The 19,138-nt window shown below is 43.9% G+C and overlaps 1 protein-coding gene across 3 annotated transcripts in view; it reads right to left on the reverse strand.

Moving 5' to 3' along the window:
• Positions 1-19,138, reverse strand: part of MID1 (midline 1) — a 151,984-nt gene that overhangs the window by 34,406 nt on the left and 98,440 nt on the right. For all 3 annotated transcript variants that reach the window (XM_030305833.2, XM_030305837.1, XM_030305834.1), the window contains exons 4-5: positions 13,678-13,785; positions 3,173-3,321 (exon numbers count right to left, since the gene is read on the reverse strand). In XM_030305833.2, the coding sequence (XP_030161693.1) occupies positions 3,173-3,321; positions 13,678-13,785 (257 nt within the window). The remainder of the gene's footprint in view (positions 1-3,172; positions 3,322-13,677; positions 13,786-19,138) is intronic.

Genomic DNA, 19,138 nt, shown 5'->3' on the forward strand with positions numbered 1-19,138 from the left:
AGCCTTCTCATAAACAGGCGGCCGACTTTTTTATGTCTGGACTTAGTGCATAATTTTGCTTATTTACAATAATTTTAGGAGTGCTTGGGTGGCTCAGTCGGTTAAGAATCAAAGTCTTCATTTTGGCTTAGGTCAGGATCTCACCGTTCGTGAGATCGAGCCCCGCATCAAGCTCTGTGCTGACAGACAGAGCCTGTTTGGGATTCTGTCTCTCCCTCTCTCCTTCTGCCCCTCCCCGACTCACCCTGTTGCATTCCCCCCCACCCTCTCAAAATAAATAAACTTAAAAAAAATAATAATTTCATAAAAGCGCACATACAATCACAGCGAGAAGTATGTATTAGTGATGCTTGAGAATATAGTATACAGTTGACCTTTGAACAATGGGGGGGTGATTAGGGGTGCTGACCCCCACCCAGTTGAAAATCCATGTATAACTTTTGATCCCCCCCCCCAAAACATAACTACTAATAGCCTACTGTTGACCAGAAGCCTTACCGGTAACATAAATAGTCGATTAACACATTTTTTTGTATGTCATATGCATTATATTCTGCATTCTTACAGTACAGTAAGCTAGAGAGAAGAAACTATTATTAGAAATATTAAGAAATATTATTATAGAAAATATTATTAAGAAAATCATGAGAGAAAGTACATTTACAGCACTGTACTGTATTTATTTTTAAAAATCTTTGTATAAGTGCACCTGTGCAATTCAAACCCATGCTGTTTGAGGGTCAACTGTATTATACAATTCATTTGTAGAAAGAAAACTCAAAGTCATGTTTCTGTTCTTGACGAGATGGGCTTGTTACGGGTGGAGGTGAATGGGACCAGTTACACCCTACTGGATCTGAGGGAGATCACGTGTGGACACTCATGTGCTTATGTTACACTTCAAAGGTAGGTAGGTCTTCTTCCAGAATGTTCTTTTTTTTTTTTTAATATTTATTTTTGGAAGAGCGCAAAAGGGGAGAGGCAGAGAGAGGAAGACAGAGGATCTGAAGTGGGCTCCACGCAAACAAGCTGACAGCAGTGAGCCCGATGTGGGGCTCGAACTCATGAACCGCGAGACCGTGACCCGAGTCGAAGCTGGACGCTCAACCGGCTGAGCCACCCAGGTACCCCCAGAATGTTCTGTCTTAACTGGTATGGGGCCACATTCTCTGCCCTTGAGAATTTCTTCATATTGCACGGGATCAAATTTTTAGGGATTGCTGAGAAATGCACTTCACGGTAGCCATTTCATCTGGCCATCTCGTGATTTAAGGCTGGAGAAAAGTACTTGGATCCCAGTTGGAAATCATGACATAAGTGCAAACACTGTCTAGTAGACTGCCCGAGGCACACCGGAGTTATTAGTGGTATTTGCACTTTCTAACTTTAGGATGCATATAAAACAATTGGATGCAGTCCAGATGAGAGCTGGGAAGACAATTAAACGCTTGGAACCTAGGAGACACGAGGAAAGAAACTGGCTTCTCTTAAGAGTAGGGAGGTGGGCGCCTGGGTGGCGCAGTCGGTTAAGCGTCCGACTTCAGCCAGGTCACGATCTCGCGGTCCGGGAGTTCGAGCCCCGCGTCGGGCTCTGGGCTGATGGCTCAGAGCCTGGAGCCTGTTTCCGATTCTGTGTCTCCCTCTCTCTCTGCCCCTCCCCCGTTCATGCTCTGTCTCTCTCTGTCCCAAAAATAAATAAACGTTGGAAAAAAAAAATTAAAAAAAAAAAAAAAAAGAGTAGGGAGGTGATCATTTTAAGGATATAACCAGCTGTTATCCACGTGCTTTGGAAGAGATCAGGTGTCGGAACCAATCGCGGAAGAAATGTTTCTCAACTATAACAACACGGCGAGGCAGGTTCAATACGAGACCAGAGTTGTAAAGCTACCACTGTACGTTACTCTAATTGAAAGAAGAGCGGAAACGGAAATATCAATGCCTACCTGTACGCGACATTTTGAGAATTAGCACGGTGGCCGCCACAAGCAAGCACTCAACTAATGTTGGCTTTCTTTCTCTTTCCTTGAAGAAATTCAAGTCATAGGATGGTATTTCCCCCCCTGGGCCAGGGGTTGGCAAAATACAGCCAGAGGGCCAAATACCTGTTTTGCGAAATGTTTTTAGAAACACCCTTTAGACAGTGTTTCTGTACTGTCTAAGCGAGGCTGATAGAGAGCTATCACGGCCGGGTTGAGTAGCTTCCAAGGAGACCTCATAAGTTGCAAAGCTGAAAATATTTACTCTCTGGTCCTTTATAGGAGTTGGCAGACTCCTGCTCTAGGATAAAGACCAGCATGAATGAGCTGCCTGGGGTTGTCCGGTGATTGGATTCTATTATTGCTCTGGATAAGGGGCAAGTGACTCTGAGAAGCAGAATGAATGAGAAGTCAAGGGCATTGGCAAGGCTTGGAGATATCATTTAGGTGGAGTCAGGTGCTTTTTGTGGCTTCACGAGAGCTGCTGTAGGTTTTTGCATCAGGGAGAACAAGTGATTCTGTACCGATCAAGTACTCGGACCAAGGGAGTACAGACTCCCACCAGTTTACTGCTGAACCGTCCATTCAAATAATGTTATCTCCATGTTCCCTGCCCTAGAATAAGCCACACATTTCAAAGCAAGAGGTAGGAGATTGACAGGTGGGTCCGCTCTCTCTCACATGAGTCAGCTTTGACCTTTCAGAAGAGGCGAAGCTTCTCGACCAAATAAAAACAGGTCTAACGGAAAACAACACCTGGGAGTTTGCTCTTTTTTTTTTTTTTTCTCCAAATAGATGAGCCCTGAGATGGAAGAAAAGATTCCCTTTTATGTCTTTGCCTTCATTCTGATTCTTTGTTATCAAGCGTACGATAAGATCAGGTCTGAGAGTCACAATAAATGCTGGTTTTGTGCCACCATAAGCTTTCTCCCCCCCAAAAAGCAAGGCTGATTTTATTCTTTCTAGCTGGTGGACTCTTGTTTCAAAGGCCTTGAACTCCAGGGCGCTGCTGAAAAGGCTTTGACATGTCAAAGGGAAGCATCTTTAGCTGGAACAAAGCTGCTCAAAGCCTCTATTCTCCCTGGTACTCAGCCTTGAAAATGAAAACAAAAGCAAGGGGAGGGCAAGGCCAACCAATGGCTCCCCAGACACAGGAGCCCAGCGGCTGAGAACTTCCCAGCAGCCCCCGCACTCACCTCTCAGTGATATTCTTCGCCGTCTGTAGGAAGCGCGCATGATCGTTCTCCTTCAGAGAGTGTTCCGCTTGGGAGATAAGTGATGCCGACCGCTCAATGCACTGCTTGCAGTTTGCAATCTGCTGAGCCAGTTTGCGGAGCCTCATCACCTTGAAAAGAGGAGATGGTTACACGGGTGGGCTCGCTTAGGGAAAACGCATCGGGCTGGACCCTTCTGATGCGTGCGTTCTGTTGCACGTAAGTTGTCCTTCAATAAAAGTCCGACAAGCAGGCAGAGACATATGGAAATCTCCGATACGGGACTCCTGGCTTAGACAGCCTTTGTCTCCTTGGAGAAGCGTTGCTAATTTGTTTTATGGGAAAATACTGAATGGCGAATTACTTCCTTGTTGATGGGGAAACAAGGTGTTGCCCCATGGTAAGTTACAAGGGTCACCAGACCTCTTCCCCCACTATTCCACTCAATTACTGAAAGATCACAGGGAATGCTGGAACCTTCTCTTATCTCAGGTTTGCAGCTGGGCCACCAAGCAAATAAAACATCTCCATAGGTGCAAACGTGTGGCCTCAGTAAGAACCATTTTCTAAAAAGTTCTTTGCAATCCACGTAATAAAATTGTGATGTGAAAACATGAGGTATTACTATTTCCCACGCGATCTAAAACTCATGTGTTAAATTCACAGAAAGAGAGCGTTTTTTCCATTGATTAATATTTTTCCTGTTGAGCAGATGAGAGAAGGCCAAAAAAAGCACAGCTGGGCCGTTTCCCCTCACTGGGAACGTCATTTCCAGGCACTTTGTGCTTGCTTGATAACTAAGAACTATTTTGATAAGCGTTTCCCAGTCGGGATAAAAATGCATGTTTGGTTCCAACCTCCATTCCGATTCCTGATCCTGTCTTGCTTGAAAACGACCCTCAAACGTAATTGACCGTCACCTCTGGGGTAGGCCAAGATAAGTGCACGGTAACCCACTTGACCATGCGCTCTGGTGTTTGAAATGTGCTACAAGATGAAGCCCTCGGGCCAGAAGCCAAGTTAAAATTAGATTGCTAATTAGAATTGCCGAGCGCCCGGTGCCCTCTCCACACAGCTCGGGACAGGTCTTGGCCGGCTTTATGATCATTCCGGAATGGAAACCAGCCCTGGGTGAAAGGGTAGGGAGGAGGCCAGTTAATCTGTCTTACAGACGGGGCTGGCTCCAGCCCCCTCCAGAATTCCTGCTAACTCCAAGAAATTCCTTCTTTCTCCAAGTCATCATTACCATTCCCATGCAACTTTAATCGGAGAAAAGGAAGGAAGGAGATGTCAGAACTCGAGGCCTCTAAGGAACATCTGATTCCAGCTATGTCGTACTGCAGCAAACAAAGGAAATGAATGTGCTGCGCTGAGAGACCGCGGCCACAAAATTTCAGGCAAGAGTGCGAAAAATTCCTGAAAGGAGAGTTAGAGAATGAAGTGTCAAAACCTTGGAGCAAACGGTATATGATACGAAGCCTGGCAAAAGAATTCACTCATTAGAATTCTAGTGACCCTCCGCAGCGGATTAACCGTGTGTCTCCTATGCTCCCTGCCCCTCCCCCGCTCACACTCTGTCTCTCTCTCAAAAACGAATAAACATTTAACGAAGTGACGCTTAGTTTGCACCAAACTGAATTTAGCTTCTAACGTGAATACATCCAGAGGAATATTGCGACCTTATGTGGAATAACTTCGTGTCCATCACTTATCCTTTCAGTACGCCAGTCAGTGATCCCATGACTACACATCTAACAATGCTTGAACTCTATTCTCTTCTTTCTTTTCTTCTATCATGATATTGGAAATTAAAAGTGACATTGAGAGGAGAACGGAGGGGCGCCTGGGTGGCTCAGTCGGTTAAGTGTCCGACTTCGGCTCAGGTCATGATCTCAAGGCTCGTGGGTTCGAGCCCCGCGTCGGGCTCTCTGCTGACGGCTCGGAGCCTGGAGCCGGCTTCGGATTCTGTGTCTCCCTCTCTCTCTCTCTCTCTCTCTGCCCCTCCCCTGCTTGCACTCTGTCTCTCAAAAATTTTTTTTAAAAAGAGAAGGGAAAAAAACCTCCTCAGTCATGCGTAAGTTGAAACAGGCCAAAATGAGAGCCTCCTTTGAACACATAGGAATGCTTCACAGAAAACAATTGTTGGAATAATTGTAATTTTAACTCAAGTGTACAATTCCATCTGATACACCGGATCAGAGCTTTTCAAAATGGTGTGCATAAGAAGCTGCTGGGGATCTTTTACAAAGAGGACTACAGACGTTTGGGCTCACGTCTCAATATCCTAGGTAAAAAGCCGTCACCGGCAGAGCAGCGGGATTCTGCATCTCAACAGGCAATGAGGTACAGGTAGGATGAAAACTAGCCCTGAAAACACGAAGTAGAAGACGGGCGCCTGGGTGGCGCAGTCGGTTGTGCCCGACTCCTCATCTTGGCCCAGGTCATGATCTCACGGTTCGTGAGTTCGAGCCCCATATCGGCTCTGTGCCGGTGGCACAGAGCTGTCTTGGGATTCTGGTCTCTCCTTCTGTCTGCCCCTCCCCTGCTTGTGCGCTCGCTCCCTCTCCCTTTCTCTCAGAATAAACAAATTTAAAAAAATAAAACATCAAATAGAAGAGGGGAGGAGGAGGGGCGCCTGGGTGGCGCAGTCGGTTAAGCGTCCGACTTCAGCCAGGTCACGATCTCGCGGTCCGTGAGTTCGAGCCCCGCGTCAGGCTCTGGGCTGATGGCTCGGAGCCTGGAGCCTGTTTCCGATTCTGTGTCTCCCTCTCTCTCTGCCCCTCCCCCGTTCATGCTCTGTCTCTCTCTGTCCCAAAAATAAATAAAAACGTTGAAAAAAAAAAATTAAAAAAAAAAAAAAAAAAAGAGGGGAGGAGGAAAGAAAGTAGCAGAGTGTACTTCTGGTACAAAGGGCAAATTAGGTTTTGCAAAACTCTGTGTGTGTGTGTGTGCGCGCACGCGTGCGCGTGTGCACGTGCACACAAGCTGGATTTGATGTCCTATGTATTTCTTACTGTGAGTTCCAGTTAAAAAAAGAAAAGGTAAAAATACCGCTCTAAGTTAGGTGTTCATAAGCTATGGTCTGTGAGCCATACTCCGCACACACCTGTCTGTGTAAATAAAGTTTTATTGGCACACTACCACATTCATTCATTTAGGACTCGCCTGTGGCTGCTTTCACACTACAACACTGGGCAGAGGTGAGCTTCTGCAAGAGAAACTGTCTGGCAAAATCAAAAATAGTTATTATTTGGCCCTTTACAAAAAAAGTTTGCTAACTGAAACGATTCTGATCAGATGGCCTTGATCGGACCCACACTCTGGGAAGCACTACCCTACTTGGTATACAGCCCTTGGGGATCAGACACGGAGCGTTTGGCAAAATACTAATTTCTTCATTAGAAAACACTTCATGTATTATTTTAAAAATCTGACAAGATGAATAAAATTTGATTTTTGAAAAGAAACACTAGATCCTGACACATAAGAAGATCCTTTATATTATGTGTTACTGCCACAGGGGAAATTTTTCCGAGTTGGCCCTGCTCTTTTTTCCTTTGGGAAGTGTTGATTGCACACTGTAATTTCAGGAATTCATTCCATACTCATCATGGAAATATCCCGCCTGGTGGATCTCCTTTGACTGGGGACACCGGCTTCAGTATGGCGATTTACTGGCTGTTTATTATACCTTACGCATGCTTTGAAAAGTAGCCCTTTGTTTTTCTTGAAATGCATTTTAAATGCTTTTAATACATGTGCTTTTATGTATATTGCAGGATTCCACCCCAACATTGTTATGTCCTAGCAACTGATCCTCAGTCATCACAAATACCTGAGTGGCCAAGGAAGCCGGTCCTTGGCATTTCAATCAGGCTGAAGAAAAGCCCGAACGTGTAGTCCGGTTAATTATCTTAAATTTTGGAGATTCAGAGTACACAAAAGCAGTGAGGACGAGGGACCCTTTTTCTCTGCGGCTACAGCTTTTTACCATCGACCCGTGCCTGAACATAACGCACGTGATTTGCTTCATCTGGAGGCTGGTGCCAGCTTTTCGTGTGTTGACATGAAATTTATCGCCCACCACTGAAGAGATAAGACAATTCTTTCCCAGGGAGTCTCATGGCTTGAGACTCTCCAGTCCGTCCAAGTACAAAGGCTGCCAAGCTATGTATTTCAAAGAACGCACAATGGTCTGAGAGCAATGGTCTGTGTCGGCACCAGAGACACATGGTGGCAAAGGCGCGAGGTGGATGAAATTCACCACCACGATCCCCCAAATCCTGCTGGCGCTTCGTCCAGCTCCCCACTTCCAAGTGCCGCTCAGAGGGCCCCCCAGTCCCTTCTCTGCGTTCAGGGTCCTCAGGCACGCTTGCCCTCCCTGCCCAGCACCTCAGATTTAAAGGGTGTAGGTACCCATGTTCCTCTTTTCCTGAAAATGTATCCCTTACACCAACACACCCTGGCCAGGGACCCAGTCACTGTGAATTCCGAGTTTGGGGATCAACTATTCCTTGGCGATATGCCAAAGCAGTCACTCAAGAGAAAGCCAAACTGGGCCTCATCTTTCCCAAGTACTGTGTGCTTTCTAACACAGCTTCTGAGATAATGTCCCTGGGCACTTTTTTAAAAAAGGGAGAAATTCCACACGCACAATTTTTCAAGGAATAGGGGCAAATTTCCTATCCACAGTACTAGCTTTACCAAATCTCGATATTTTCATCATATTAGCGTAAGATTTTTCAAAAGGAAGTAAAATATTATCGATAGCATTGAAGCCCTGTGTGTCCCTCCCTAATTTCACTCAAGTCCTTCTTGAGAGGAAAACACCTTTTTTGAAGTCAGGGTGGGTGACTCCCAAGCATGTACAACGTGCCCAAACACTGTGTGGGATTTTTTTTTTTTTTTGCAGTGTATCCAATATTATATAACAATTCTCATTCCGTACAAAAGTACTGTAAATCTTGTTTATATTTTTGTGATTTGTCCATATGAATACATATCACCCTACTTCATTAATTTTAATTTTTGAAGACTGTTCCATCATATAAATATGCAATTGTCTTATAAACAGCTTCATTGAGGGGCGCCTGGGTGGCTCAGCCGGTTAAGCATCCGACTCTTGGTTTCGGCTCAGGTCGTGGTCTCACGGTTGGTGAGATTCAGCCCCGAGCCAGGCTCTGTGCTGCCGGCTCAGGGGCTGCTTGGGATTCTCATTCTCTCTCTCTCTCTCTCTCTCTCTCTCTCTCTCTCTCTCCGCCCCTCCCCTGCTTGTGCTCGCTCGTTCTCTCTCTCTCAAAATAAACATTTAAAAAAATAAACAGCTTTATAGAGATACAATTAACAGATAACAAACTGTACATAATTAACGTGCAAATTTAAAAGTTTTCAAATATGCATAAACCCAGGAAACAGTCACCAGGTTCAAGACAATGAACGCATAGATCATGCCTCCAGTTTTCCTAGAGCCCCTTGGTAATTCGTCCTGCCCACCCCTCCCTGTCACTAAGCAACCACTGATCTGTTTCCTGTTGCTATAGATTATTAGAAAGTGTTATTTCTAAACTTCCATATGAATGTATTCATGCAGAATATACTACTTTCTGTCTGGCTTCCTTCACTCACCATAATTTATTTTTATTTTTATTTTTTACTTGTTTATTTTGAGAGAGACAGAGAGAGTGAGTGGGGGAGGGGCAGAGAGGGAGGGAGGGAGAGAATCCCAAGCAGGCTCCACGATGTCAGCGCAGAGCCCAACAAAGGGCTTGAACCCACGAACCGTGAGATCTTGACCTGAGCCCAGTCCGAGAGTCAGAGCTTAACCGACTGAGCCACCCAGGTGCCCCCGCTCACCATAATTTATTGAGATTCACCCATGTCGTGGCATGTATCAGTAGCTTGTTCTTTTTTGTTGCTGAATAGTATTTCATTACGGATGCGCCCCAAATTGTTTATTCATCTGTCGATGGACATTTGGCTCATTTCCAGTTTGGGGTTAGTACCCTTCACACTCACATGAAAATTCATGTACATGTCTTATAAGGACATATGCTTTCATTTCTCTTGGTAAACACCTGGAATGGCTGGATCATATGGTAAGTGGACGTTTAACTACTTAAGAAACTGTCAGTTCAGGACGTGTGGGTGGCTCAGTTGGCTGAGCGTCTGACTCTCGATTCCGGCTCAGGTCACGATCTCACTGTGCATGGGTTCAAGCTCCAAATTGAGCTCTGTGCTGACAGCGTGGAACGTGCTTGAGATTCTCTCCTTCCCTCTCTGCCTCTCCCCTGCTCTCATGCACGCATGCATGCACGCATACATGCATGCATGCACGCGCACACACACGCACTCTCTCTCTCTCTCTCTCTTTCAAAAATAAATAAATATTTAAAAAAGAAAAAAAAGAAACTATCAGGGGTGCCTGGGCAGCTCAGTCAGTTAAGCGTCCGACTTCAGCTCAGGTCATGATCTCACGGTTCGGGAGTTCAAGCTCCACATCGGGCTCTGTGCTGACAGCTCAGAGCCTGGAACCTGCTTCGGATTCTGTGCCTCCCTCTGCCTCTGCCCCTCCCCCACTTGCACTCTGTCTCTCTCTCAAAAATAAATACATATAAAAAAATTTTAAAAATCTGTCAGTTCTCCCAAATGCACTGTTTCATTCCTATAAATAGCATGCGAGAGTTCCAGTTCCTCCACATTCTCAACAATACTTGCTATGGTCCAGCTTTTTAATTTTAACCATTCTACTAGGTAAGAAGGGTATCACACCGAGGTTCTAATTTGCCCCGATGACTTTTCTTGACAACTTCCTTAATGACTAATGATTTTGAACATCTCCTCATGTTTTTATGTGCCACCCACACATCTCCCTCGGTAGAGTACCTATTCAAATCTTTCATCCATTTTGGCAAAGGTATTATTTCCTCACTAACGAGGTTTTAGAAGTTGTTATATATCTGCGTACAAATACTTTTTGATTTAGATAAAAATTTGTCCCCAATCCGTGGCTTGTCTTTACATTCTCTTGACAGTGCTTTATAAAGAGTTTTTACTTTTGATGAAATACAATTTAGAATGATCTGTTTAATTTGTAAAGATTTCTTTGATGTTTTTTTCTCATTCTGTATAAACCAATCTTTGCCCAACTCAAGGTTCACCAGGATTTCCTCCCATGCTTTCTTCTAGAAGTTCTTTTTTTTTTTTTAAGATTTTTTTTTTGTTGTCAAGTAATCTCTCCACCCAACGTGAGTCTCGAACTCACAACCCCGAGGTCAAGAGTCACATATGCCTCTCCGACTGAGGCAGCCAGGCACCTCCAAGTTCTGTCCCGTTGTCTTTCACATTACATATATGATCCATTCAGATTTAATTTTGGGGGTCGCCTGGGTGACTCAGTCGGTTAAGTGTCCGACTTCGGCTCAGGTCACGATCTCACAGTTCGTGAGTTCGAGCCCCGCGACGGGCTCTGTGCTGATCGCTTGGAGCCTGGAGCCTGCTTCGGATTCTACGTCTCCCTCTCTCTCTGTGCTTTCCCCACTCACAACTGTCTCTCTCTGTCTCTCAAAAAAGGAATAAATGTTGAAAACAATTAGATTTAATTTTTGTATATGGCATGAAATATGGATCGAATTTCATATTCTTACATGCGGATATCCCCTCCTACGGGGAGGCTAAAACTCAGTTTCCAAATTCCCCTCGTGGCCAAGTTTTCTTTGTAGTTTCAGGGTCTACGTTTTTACCTCCCAAACTGCTAACTTGTTATTTTCCTATTTCTTTCTCTCTTATTTTCTATCCTTTTGTGGTTTCACAAGTTTTTGCTCTTTTAAAATCAAAGTTATGCCCTCATTTATTTCTTTAAACATCTTTTTAATATTTTCCCATAAAATGAATTTCACCTGGGGTGAGGTAATGTCTTTGCTGAGTTTGTCGGCTGTATTTTTAGAAATGCAAGCTTTCCTTATATGCTCCAGAGCTGTGGTTTGAGTTTCAGATTTAAAGGGAAGGAGTTATCCATAATCTTTACTTCCCTCGCCCTCCTTGCTTAGCCCACCCCGCCCAGCGGGTTTACCGTCAGTCGCCCTCACCTCACCCGCGGGGGTCCTCATTCGGGAACCCGGTATTACCTCTGCCTCTCTGAGGCTTCTGTGTGGGTGTCAGAAATAGTGCAGAGCCAGGCGCTAACCTGACAACGGGCTTGTTCCAGACTCCCAGGCCTGAAGTTTGCTAAAAACTCTGACCCTAGGTAGGTAGAGGTTGGCAAGAATCCTTTTCGGTGTCCTTTAAGGAAGCGAGAAGCTTCATACAGCCCATGGCATGAACCAGTGAGCCTGATTTCAGTCCCCCATACCATCCGGAGCACTGGTACCCTTCAGCCCAAGGCATCAAGAACTATTGACCCATTGGACTTGAAGGCGAAGCTGCTTCGGTCTCTTCCAGACCAAGTCTCCACTAGCCTGTGTTTTAGCCACAGCTGCGGCTTTGCAGGTTCGTCCCATTTCTGGCCCGTGGAGATCTTTCCCTTGTTTTGGGTCCAGCTATGTCTCTTTGCTTTCCTACTTTGCTATGTGCTCTTGTCACTGCACGTGCACTCCTTCACTATCTTGATCCGGCTCATGAGAGAGGTCGTCATGCTGGGAAGTTAAGCAAGGGAAAGGCATGCTGGCCGGGCTGAATTAAGGGCCCCCAAAGATGCTCTTATCCTAATCCCAGAAGTTTTTGAACTATGGCACCTTACATGACACAGGGACATTGCGCATGTGATTAAGGCAGGGACCTTTGAGAGAGGGCGTATCATCCTGGATGTTCTGAGTGATCCCAGTGTAATTAGAAAGGTCCTTAGAAGAGAGAACCCGGAGAGGCTGTGTCAGAGAAAGAAACTTGAGGAGGGAAGCAAAGGGCACAGAGTGATGTGATAAGGAAACCAGGAGCCGAGAAATGGCAATGAAAGGATTCTGCCCTAGAGCCTCCAGAAGGAAACAGCACAGCCAAAACCTTGGCTTTAAGGCCAGTGACACTGATTTTGGACTCCTGACCTCCAGAAGGTCAGATACCAAATCTGGGTGTTTTAAGCCACCCAGTCTGCAGTAATTTGTTACAGCAGCAATAAGAAACTACTACGAGCCTTGAGAGGTGGTGCACGATAATGGAAGGGGAAATACATCCCGAGAGGATTCCAGGCGGACGCTAAGTTGTACAACGTGTATGTGGGGAAAAGTCGCTTCTCAACACAGCTGAGTCAGTTCTTGGCCAGGGACTGGTTTCACATTAATTTGTTAATTCACCGTAAACAGCTTCAAGAACTATTTGATTTGATTTCACTTTGACGTCTCCGATCACCGTCACAATTTACCTGTATAAATAGCTTTCAACCTATACAGACAAAGTAATCTAAAATATGATACAATATTGAACGTACCTTTGAAATTTTGTAGAGAACAGAGAAGAGCACATATATTGGCTATGGTTACCTCTGTGCACCACTTAATAGTTGCTAATTTAATTTAATTATACATATTTCATGAAAGTATGGTTATGAGCAGTAGTAGTTAAATCTTGAATGAATGTTTCCGTTTTTAAAATAGCTACAAAATCACCTTTGGAGGGCGGCAGAGAAATGGGTAAAATAAAATGGATCCTAAGTATTTCAATAAAAACCGTAGGAATTTTAAACATATAAACATTAGAAAAGAATTACTATTCATATATCCACAAAGGGATATATGATACAGTGAAACTACAGGAATTTTGCCACCACAAAATTATACCTGTCTGAATTCGCTCAAAGGCATGGGAAAACACTTCGCCATCTCTATATAAAATCTGAGTCACTGAAACATTTATTTCATACTGTGATAATTGCTAGGATATAGCGATAAATAGGAAATGAACTCTTCCTCTGTGGAACCCACCTTCTCATAGAGAAGACAGATGAAAACAATGGCTGGGGCGCCTGGGTGGCTCCGTCGGTTGGGCGACCGACTTCGGCTCAGGTCATGATCTCACGGTTCATGAGTTCGAGCCCCGTGTCGGGCTCTGTGCTGACAGCTGGGAGCCTGAAGCCCGCTTCAGATTCTGTGTCTCCCTCTCTCTCTAGCCCTCCCCTGCTCACATCCTGTGTCTGTCTCTCAATAATGAATAAACGTTAAAAAAAAATTTTTTTTTAACAAAAAAAAGAAAAAGAAAAGAAAACAATGGCTGTAACAGACCAGAGCTCCACACTGCCCTCTGGAGTTCAGTAATGGAGTAGAGGTAATGTAATGCAATCCTTGTATTACAGATGTGCATAGGAGACCATGATAATACAAAGAAAGGGGTAGAGAAAAAAAAAGGTCAACCAAGGGACTTTGAGTTACGTCTTAAAGACGTAAGAGGGGGTTATAGAAAATATAGAAAAAGGGGGTATTCAATATTTCCTAAGCTATTGAAATGCATGGGAGTATGACATCCTCTCCAGGAGAATATGCTATCTTCTGCCCTAGAAATCATACCTTCCCTTCTTTGATCTTGGTTCCAATAATTTGTCGTCTTTGTTGAATGATCTCAATGAGAAGATCACACTCCTCCATCAGTTTGGCTTCTTGACGTGATGCATTGACCTATAGGACAGATAGAATGGTGAGCATTTAATTTGGCCTTTGTTTTCTGTTAAATGCTCTTTAATGTAGACTACTACGTTTCGGGTAATCACTAAAAAGATACTTTAAATGTTAACTCTTTTTCCAATTATACAAAGATGGAAAATATAGGACTTACATGTCTACTCCCTTCCTTACACCCTTGGAAAACACTATTATCCAATGATAGCAGTCTTCTCTGCTAAGCCATACTCAGCCACAGAATCTTTCTTAACACAACATATACACAGCTATTACCAACTAGTTGGAAATCGACACTTGAGATATATTTGCAATTCCTTCTTCTATATCTTGAAAGAGAGTGGAATTTTGGCCTATTAGACATAAAAAGTAAGTTTAAAAAGAACGAATATTATTCCTTTATGGAGGACAGACTACCATTAACATCCATTGGACACATTTTCCAAATGCAACGTAGCAAGACTATATCATATTTACTTAACTCTTCTTTTAAATACAGACATCAACTTTGCATTTAGTCACTATGAAAACACCAAAAAAGAAAAAGGATGGTTGGATATTTTATTCACCTTATGACATAATTTAAAATTTTACTTCTGGTATACGTCCGAAAGACCAAGATTCTACAATGAACATAAGCCATTCTCCAGGAAAGGTAGATCATTATAGAATGGCCCTTATTTGAAGTTTTTAAGACTCATTATATGCAAGGCAGGGTGACAATTAGCTCATTCTTGGCAACTGGGCTTGGGAAATACTCTGCACACGCTATTTCCTCCACCTCTTGACAATTCTGAAATGCTTATTCGCAAACAGAGACCCCAAAATCACAGCTGTGGGAAATGGAGATAGCATGCTTGAGTTTTATGATTTTAACCCAGCACGCAAGTTGCAGTGTTACAGAGAATGACAATGGCACCATTGATTACTCTACCATATCTCAGGGAGGAGCCATGGCCCAGTCATTAAGCCCTTCTGATTTGGGATACTTTATTTAACTGGAGTAATTCCATTCTCTATGAATGAGATAAACTGGAAGTAGGGTCAGAAGTTCAGGATAAATATCCATTGATGGCTGTTCAGAGGAATCACGTCCTGTTTCCAGAGGCCAAGATTCCTTGCGTTTTATTCCTGATTATTATGAGACGCAGGAGAGAGACTACTCAAGACATCTTCTTATTGAGAAGATAATGGTCACTGGCCATTTGCAGCAAACCCCGAGATCAGGTCCTATGTCAGATTAGCACGCAAACATGCTTGCTGAATGTGATGAACAAAAGAGAAAATTAAAAGACGTTTTGAGGGGCGCCAGGGTGGCTCAGTCGGTTAGGCGTCTGACTTTGGCTCAGGTCATGTTCTCACGGTTTGCGGTTCGAGCCCCGCGTCGGGCTCTGCGCTGACAGCTCGGAGCCCGGAGCCTGCTTCGGATTCTATGTCTCCCTCTCTCTGGCCCTCCCCGGCTCACGCTCTGTCTCACTCTCTCTCCCAAGAATAAATAGACATTAAAAAAAAAAAGACATTTTGATGGGTAAGTACAGAATGTGGAACTCAGGCTAATATTTCGAGGAAGTTCACCACTGGACTCAGTTTCTCTTACCATGACTTTTATGTTGTCATTTCTAATTTCCCTTGAGGATTCCCAAATAAAAACTCAGCTATCCATGGACATATTTACTCAAAATGCCACTACTCTCAAGAAATTTCTTGTCTTACCTTTTGACCTCTAACTGAATGTAATAACTGGCTACAACTGAACTGTGAAAAGGAAGGAATCATATTGAAACCATGGGCACATTATGATGGAGAGAGTGAAATTTCTGGAAAGTAGCACCTTATACTTGAAAAGTATCTTTGAGAGGAGTGCCTGAGTGGCTCAGTTGGTTAAGCGTCTGACTTCACCTCAGGTCATGATCTCGTGGTTCATGAGTTTGAGCCTGGAGCCTGCTTCGGATTCTGTGTCTCCCTCTCTCTGCCCCTCCCCTGCTTGTGCTCTGTCTCGCTCTCTCAAAAATAAACAGAAAAAAAAAAAAAAAAAAACCACAGAAAAGTATCTTCTAGAATGAGCCCCAAGAGTGACAATTTTGATAGAGTCCAATTTACTTATTTATCTATTGTCATCTGTGCTTCTGGTGTCATAGCTAAGCAACCCGATCCAAGGTCATGAAGAGTTAGGCCTCTGTTTTCCTCTAGAAGTTTTATCTCTTACATTTAGGTCTATGCACCATTTTGAGTTAGGTTTTGCGTATGCTTCCAAGCAGGGTCCAACTGTGCCTTCTTACTTCTGGATAGCCAGCTGCCTAAGCACCATCTACTGGAGAGACTATTCTTTCCTTCAGTGAAGTGTCTTAGCACTTTCGTCAAAAATCAATTGACCGTATCATGAAGTCCTCAGGTTTTGATGTTGCTAACATATTGTGTGCTTAATGACATTCCGGTTTTGACTGAACTGGATCCAACCTCACTAATAGTTCTAGAGGTAGGTGTCATGAAATGTGGCGTCGAGGACTAGCTCTACTCATAGGTCGATGTTGGAAAAGTCCAGGAAGATAACCATTTCAAAATTCTCCTATTTTGTAAAATGAGGGGAACGGTATCTGCTGTCTCAGCCACGTGGGATTATTGTGGTCAATACATGAACTAATATCTGAGGAAATAGCTCACACTGTGAAGTCACAGACAAATCTCAAGTAGTATCACCTGCATCGAGAAGTAGCTTTGTTAATAGACTATGATTTAGTTTGGGATCCATTTCACTCTCAAGATCATTGGGATTTGGGTTACTCCACGGGAGGAAAAGTGTCCCAGTTGCCATCCTAGCATGGGGTTTGATTTAATCCAAATTCCGACCATTTGATATTTATGATGGATAGATTTGTTTTACAAAAAAAGTAGACTGAAATCTACTTTGTTGAGCCAAATATGTTTTGGGAAAGCTGATACCACAACCACCACTGGCCCAAAATATAATTTCTCAGAAATTTGGAAACATGATCCATTCATTTTAGGCCAAGTATTTTCCTTAGATCTTTCAAAAAACACAGAGTTGACTTTCCTTTGAAACCAGGAAAGTTGAATCTCTTTTGAAACTTTGACGAAGCTTCCAAATTTTTGTAACTCTAGCATTCTTCTATTCCAAAAGGTACAATAAAAGAAGTTGAATGCTATCCTGTATTTCTAAAATTCTCCCACTACAAAGAAGTTTTCCACAGTTTTGCTGTTTTATGTGTCACTTAAAAGAAGTTAATGACTTGATTGGATTTCATTTCTTATATGGGCTATTAACCCAAATATGGGTTTATTGGTCGCTCGCAGCGTGTTCAGGTGTTTCTAGTTCGCAGGTTTGGTTTGGAAGCTGGCAGCTCTTGGTTATGATTTCAGCCTTCGATTTCTGATTCACGTCTTTTGATTCAGAATCACGAAGGCTAATACAAGCGCTTTGAGTAGAGCCAACCTAAGGATGAAAGAAACAAGCCTCAAACCTTTCATAGACCTCTATGTCCACCTTCTTGGTCCCTCACCTAAAGACAAGAGTGGGATGAAGATAATTAGGGATGACGAATCATTCCCCCCATCCTTGTCCCTAGTTCTTAGTACTGACTTCATCTCTAAAGTAATTCTTCTAAAGTCAGATCCCATCTGCATCCTGTCAGGATTCATGTCTTCTTTCAGGTGTTATTATCCCATTTTTAGGCCCTGACGCCTTATCTGAGGCTGCGAGCGGGACGGCCAATGTTATGCAAGCTCAAGGCTATTCTTATAAAACACTCGCGTCCCTCACTTTGAAAGACACGCATACAACTATTGATTCATTCACCCATCTAATCATTTATTCATTCAAATGATAGCAACGGGGTTCCGAGAGCATATCAGGCAGCACTCCAGCGCTGGGCACAGACAAAGTCCACACTATCACAGAGTTTACATACAAACATAGGGGAACAGGCCAAACAAGTCAAGAAATAAATAAAACTTTCGGCTCATGACTAGTACATAGAGGAAATTAAAGAGGGTGACGTGATTGCCCGTGCCTGAGAGTAGGGCCCGTTTTATTGAAGGTCAGTCAAGAATTCTCTGAGAAGTCTTCGAAGGGGTGCAAAGGAACCAGCCATAAAATATAGAAAAGGTGTTTGCAGGCACTCCCAACTCTGCTTTTAACAGGGACCCCCTCACAAACTCTACAGCGCACCTTCAGTATTCACAGCTTCCGTATTTGCGATTTGTACGCTCGCTAAAATTAACAACTCCACTTGTAACCCGAAATCAATGCTTGTGGCCTTTTCACATGCACGTCGGGCACGCTCAGAGCCCGAAAAAAATGTAAGTCACCCTGCCAGAACCCAGCTGAGGTTGAACAAGGACACGCTCAGCCTTCTTGTTTTAGCTCTTCCATAGTCCGAGGGTGGAGACAATAAGGGTAGGGCAGTGTGGTGTAAGAAGGTCTGGCTCTGGGGCCAGATGGATGGGCTTGGAGTCCCAATTCTGGCACCTGTCAGTGGTCCAGCCTCAGGCAAGTCAGTTAACACTTTGGAAGCTCTTCTCTTTCATAAAATAAAGACAATAGAATCTACCAGGAGACTTGCTTTCAGGATTTAAGATCATATCATCTATGCGAGGGGTTAGTGTGTGTGTGCGTGTGTGTGCGTGTGTGTGTGTGTGTGTGTGTGTGTTTTCTCCCCTAAGAGCGATGGTTCAGTATTGGCCAATTCAGTGTTCCTGGCGACTTTATAGAACATAACTACCACAATTAATGAGAATCAATTGTATTTCCCTACTACCGAGTGTGTCCATAATCGTCACGAGTATTTTAGGAGCAGGAAGGGTAGAGTGAGAGGGGAGATTACGGAAGACACAAAAGAACAGTCTGGCTTGTAGAGCTGGCACCCCACTCTCTCTTATTCCTAGGGCACTTTTGCTTCTTCTCTTCGACCAACTACGACTATCTCACCCTCGACAGCCTAATGAAGGAGAAACTGGAAAGTCAAACAATGAATTGAGCACAGAAGGCCACCACTCCTGTCTTGGCCTCCTAGCCCTGAGATCGAATTCAGCTGGGGGCCATTCGGCTGCAGTAACGCTCCTGTCAGATACCAGCAGTCAGTTGTAGTCCCGTGGAAGTTGCCACCGGGTGCCAAGCTTATCTGCCTTTGCTGCATGTGCAGGTACACGTACTCATTCCCCAGCTTGGTTAATGATAACATAAATGTTGGCTATTTTCTTCCGAGCACGTGGTTAGCAATGGCCAGCAAAAAGTCCCCCCCCCCCTGCCGCCGCCCTGTTAAGTTTTATTAGATTGCAGACACATGTGGCCTTAACATCTTTAGAAATATTTTATGGCGCTCTTAGAAGACAACAT

This window comes from Lynx canadensis, chromosome X (assembly GCF_007474595.2).
Source record: "Lynx canadensis isolate LIC74 chromosome X, mLynCan4.pri.v2, whole genome shotgun sequence".
Classification (NCBI taxonomy): domain Eukaryota; kingdom Metazoa; phylum Chordata; class Mammalia; order Carnivora; family Felidae; genus Lynx; species Lynx canadensis.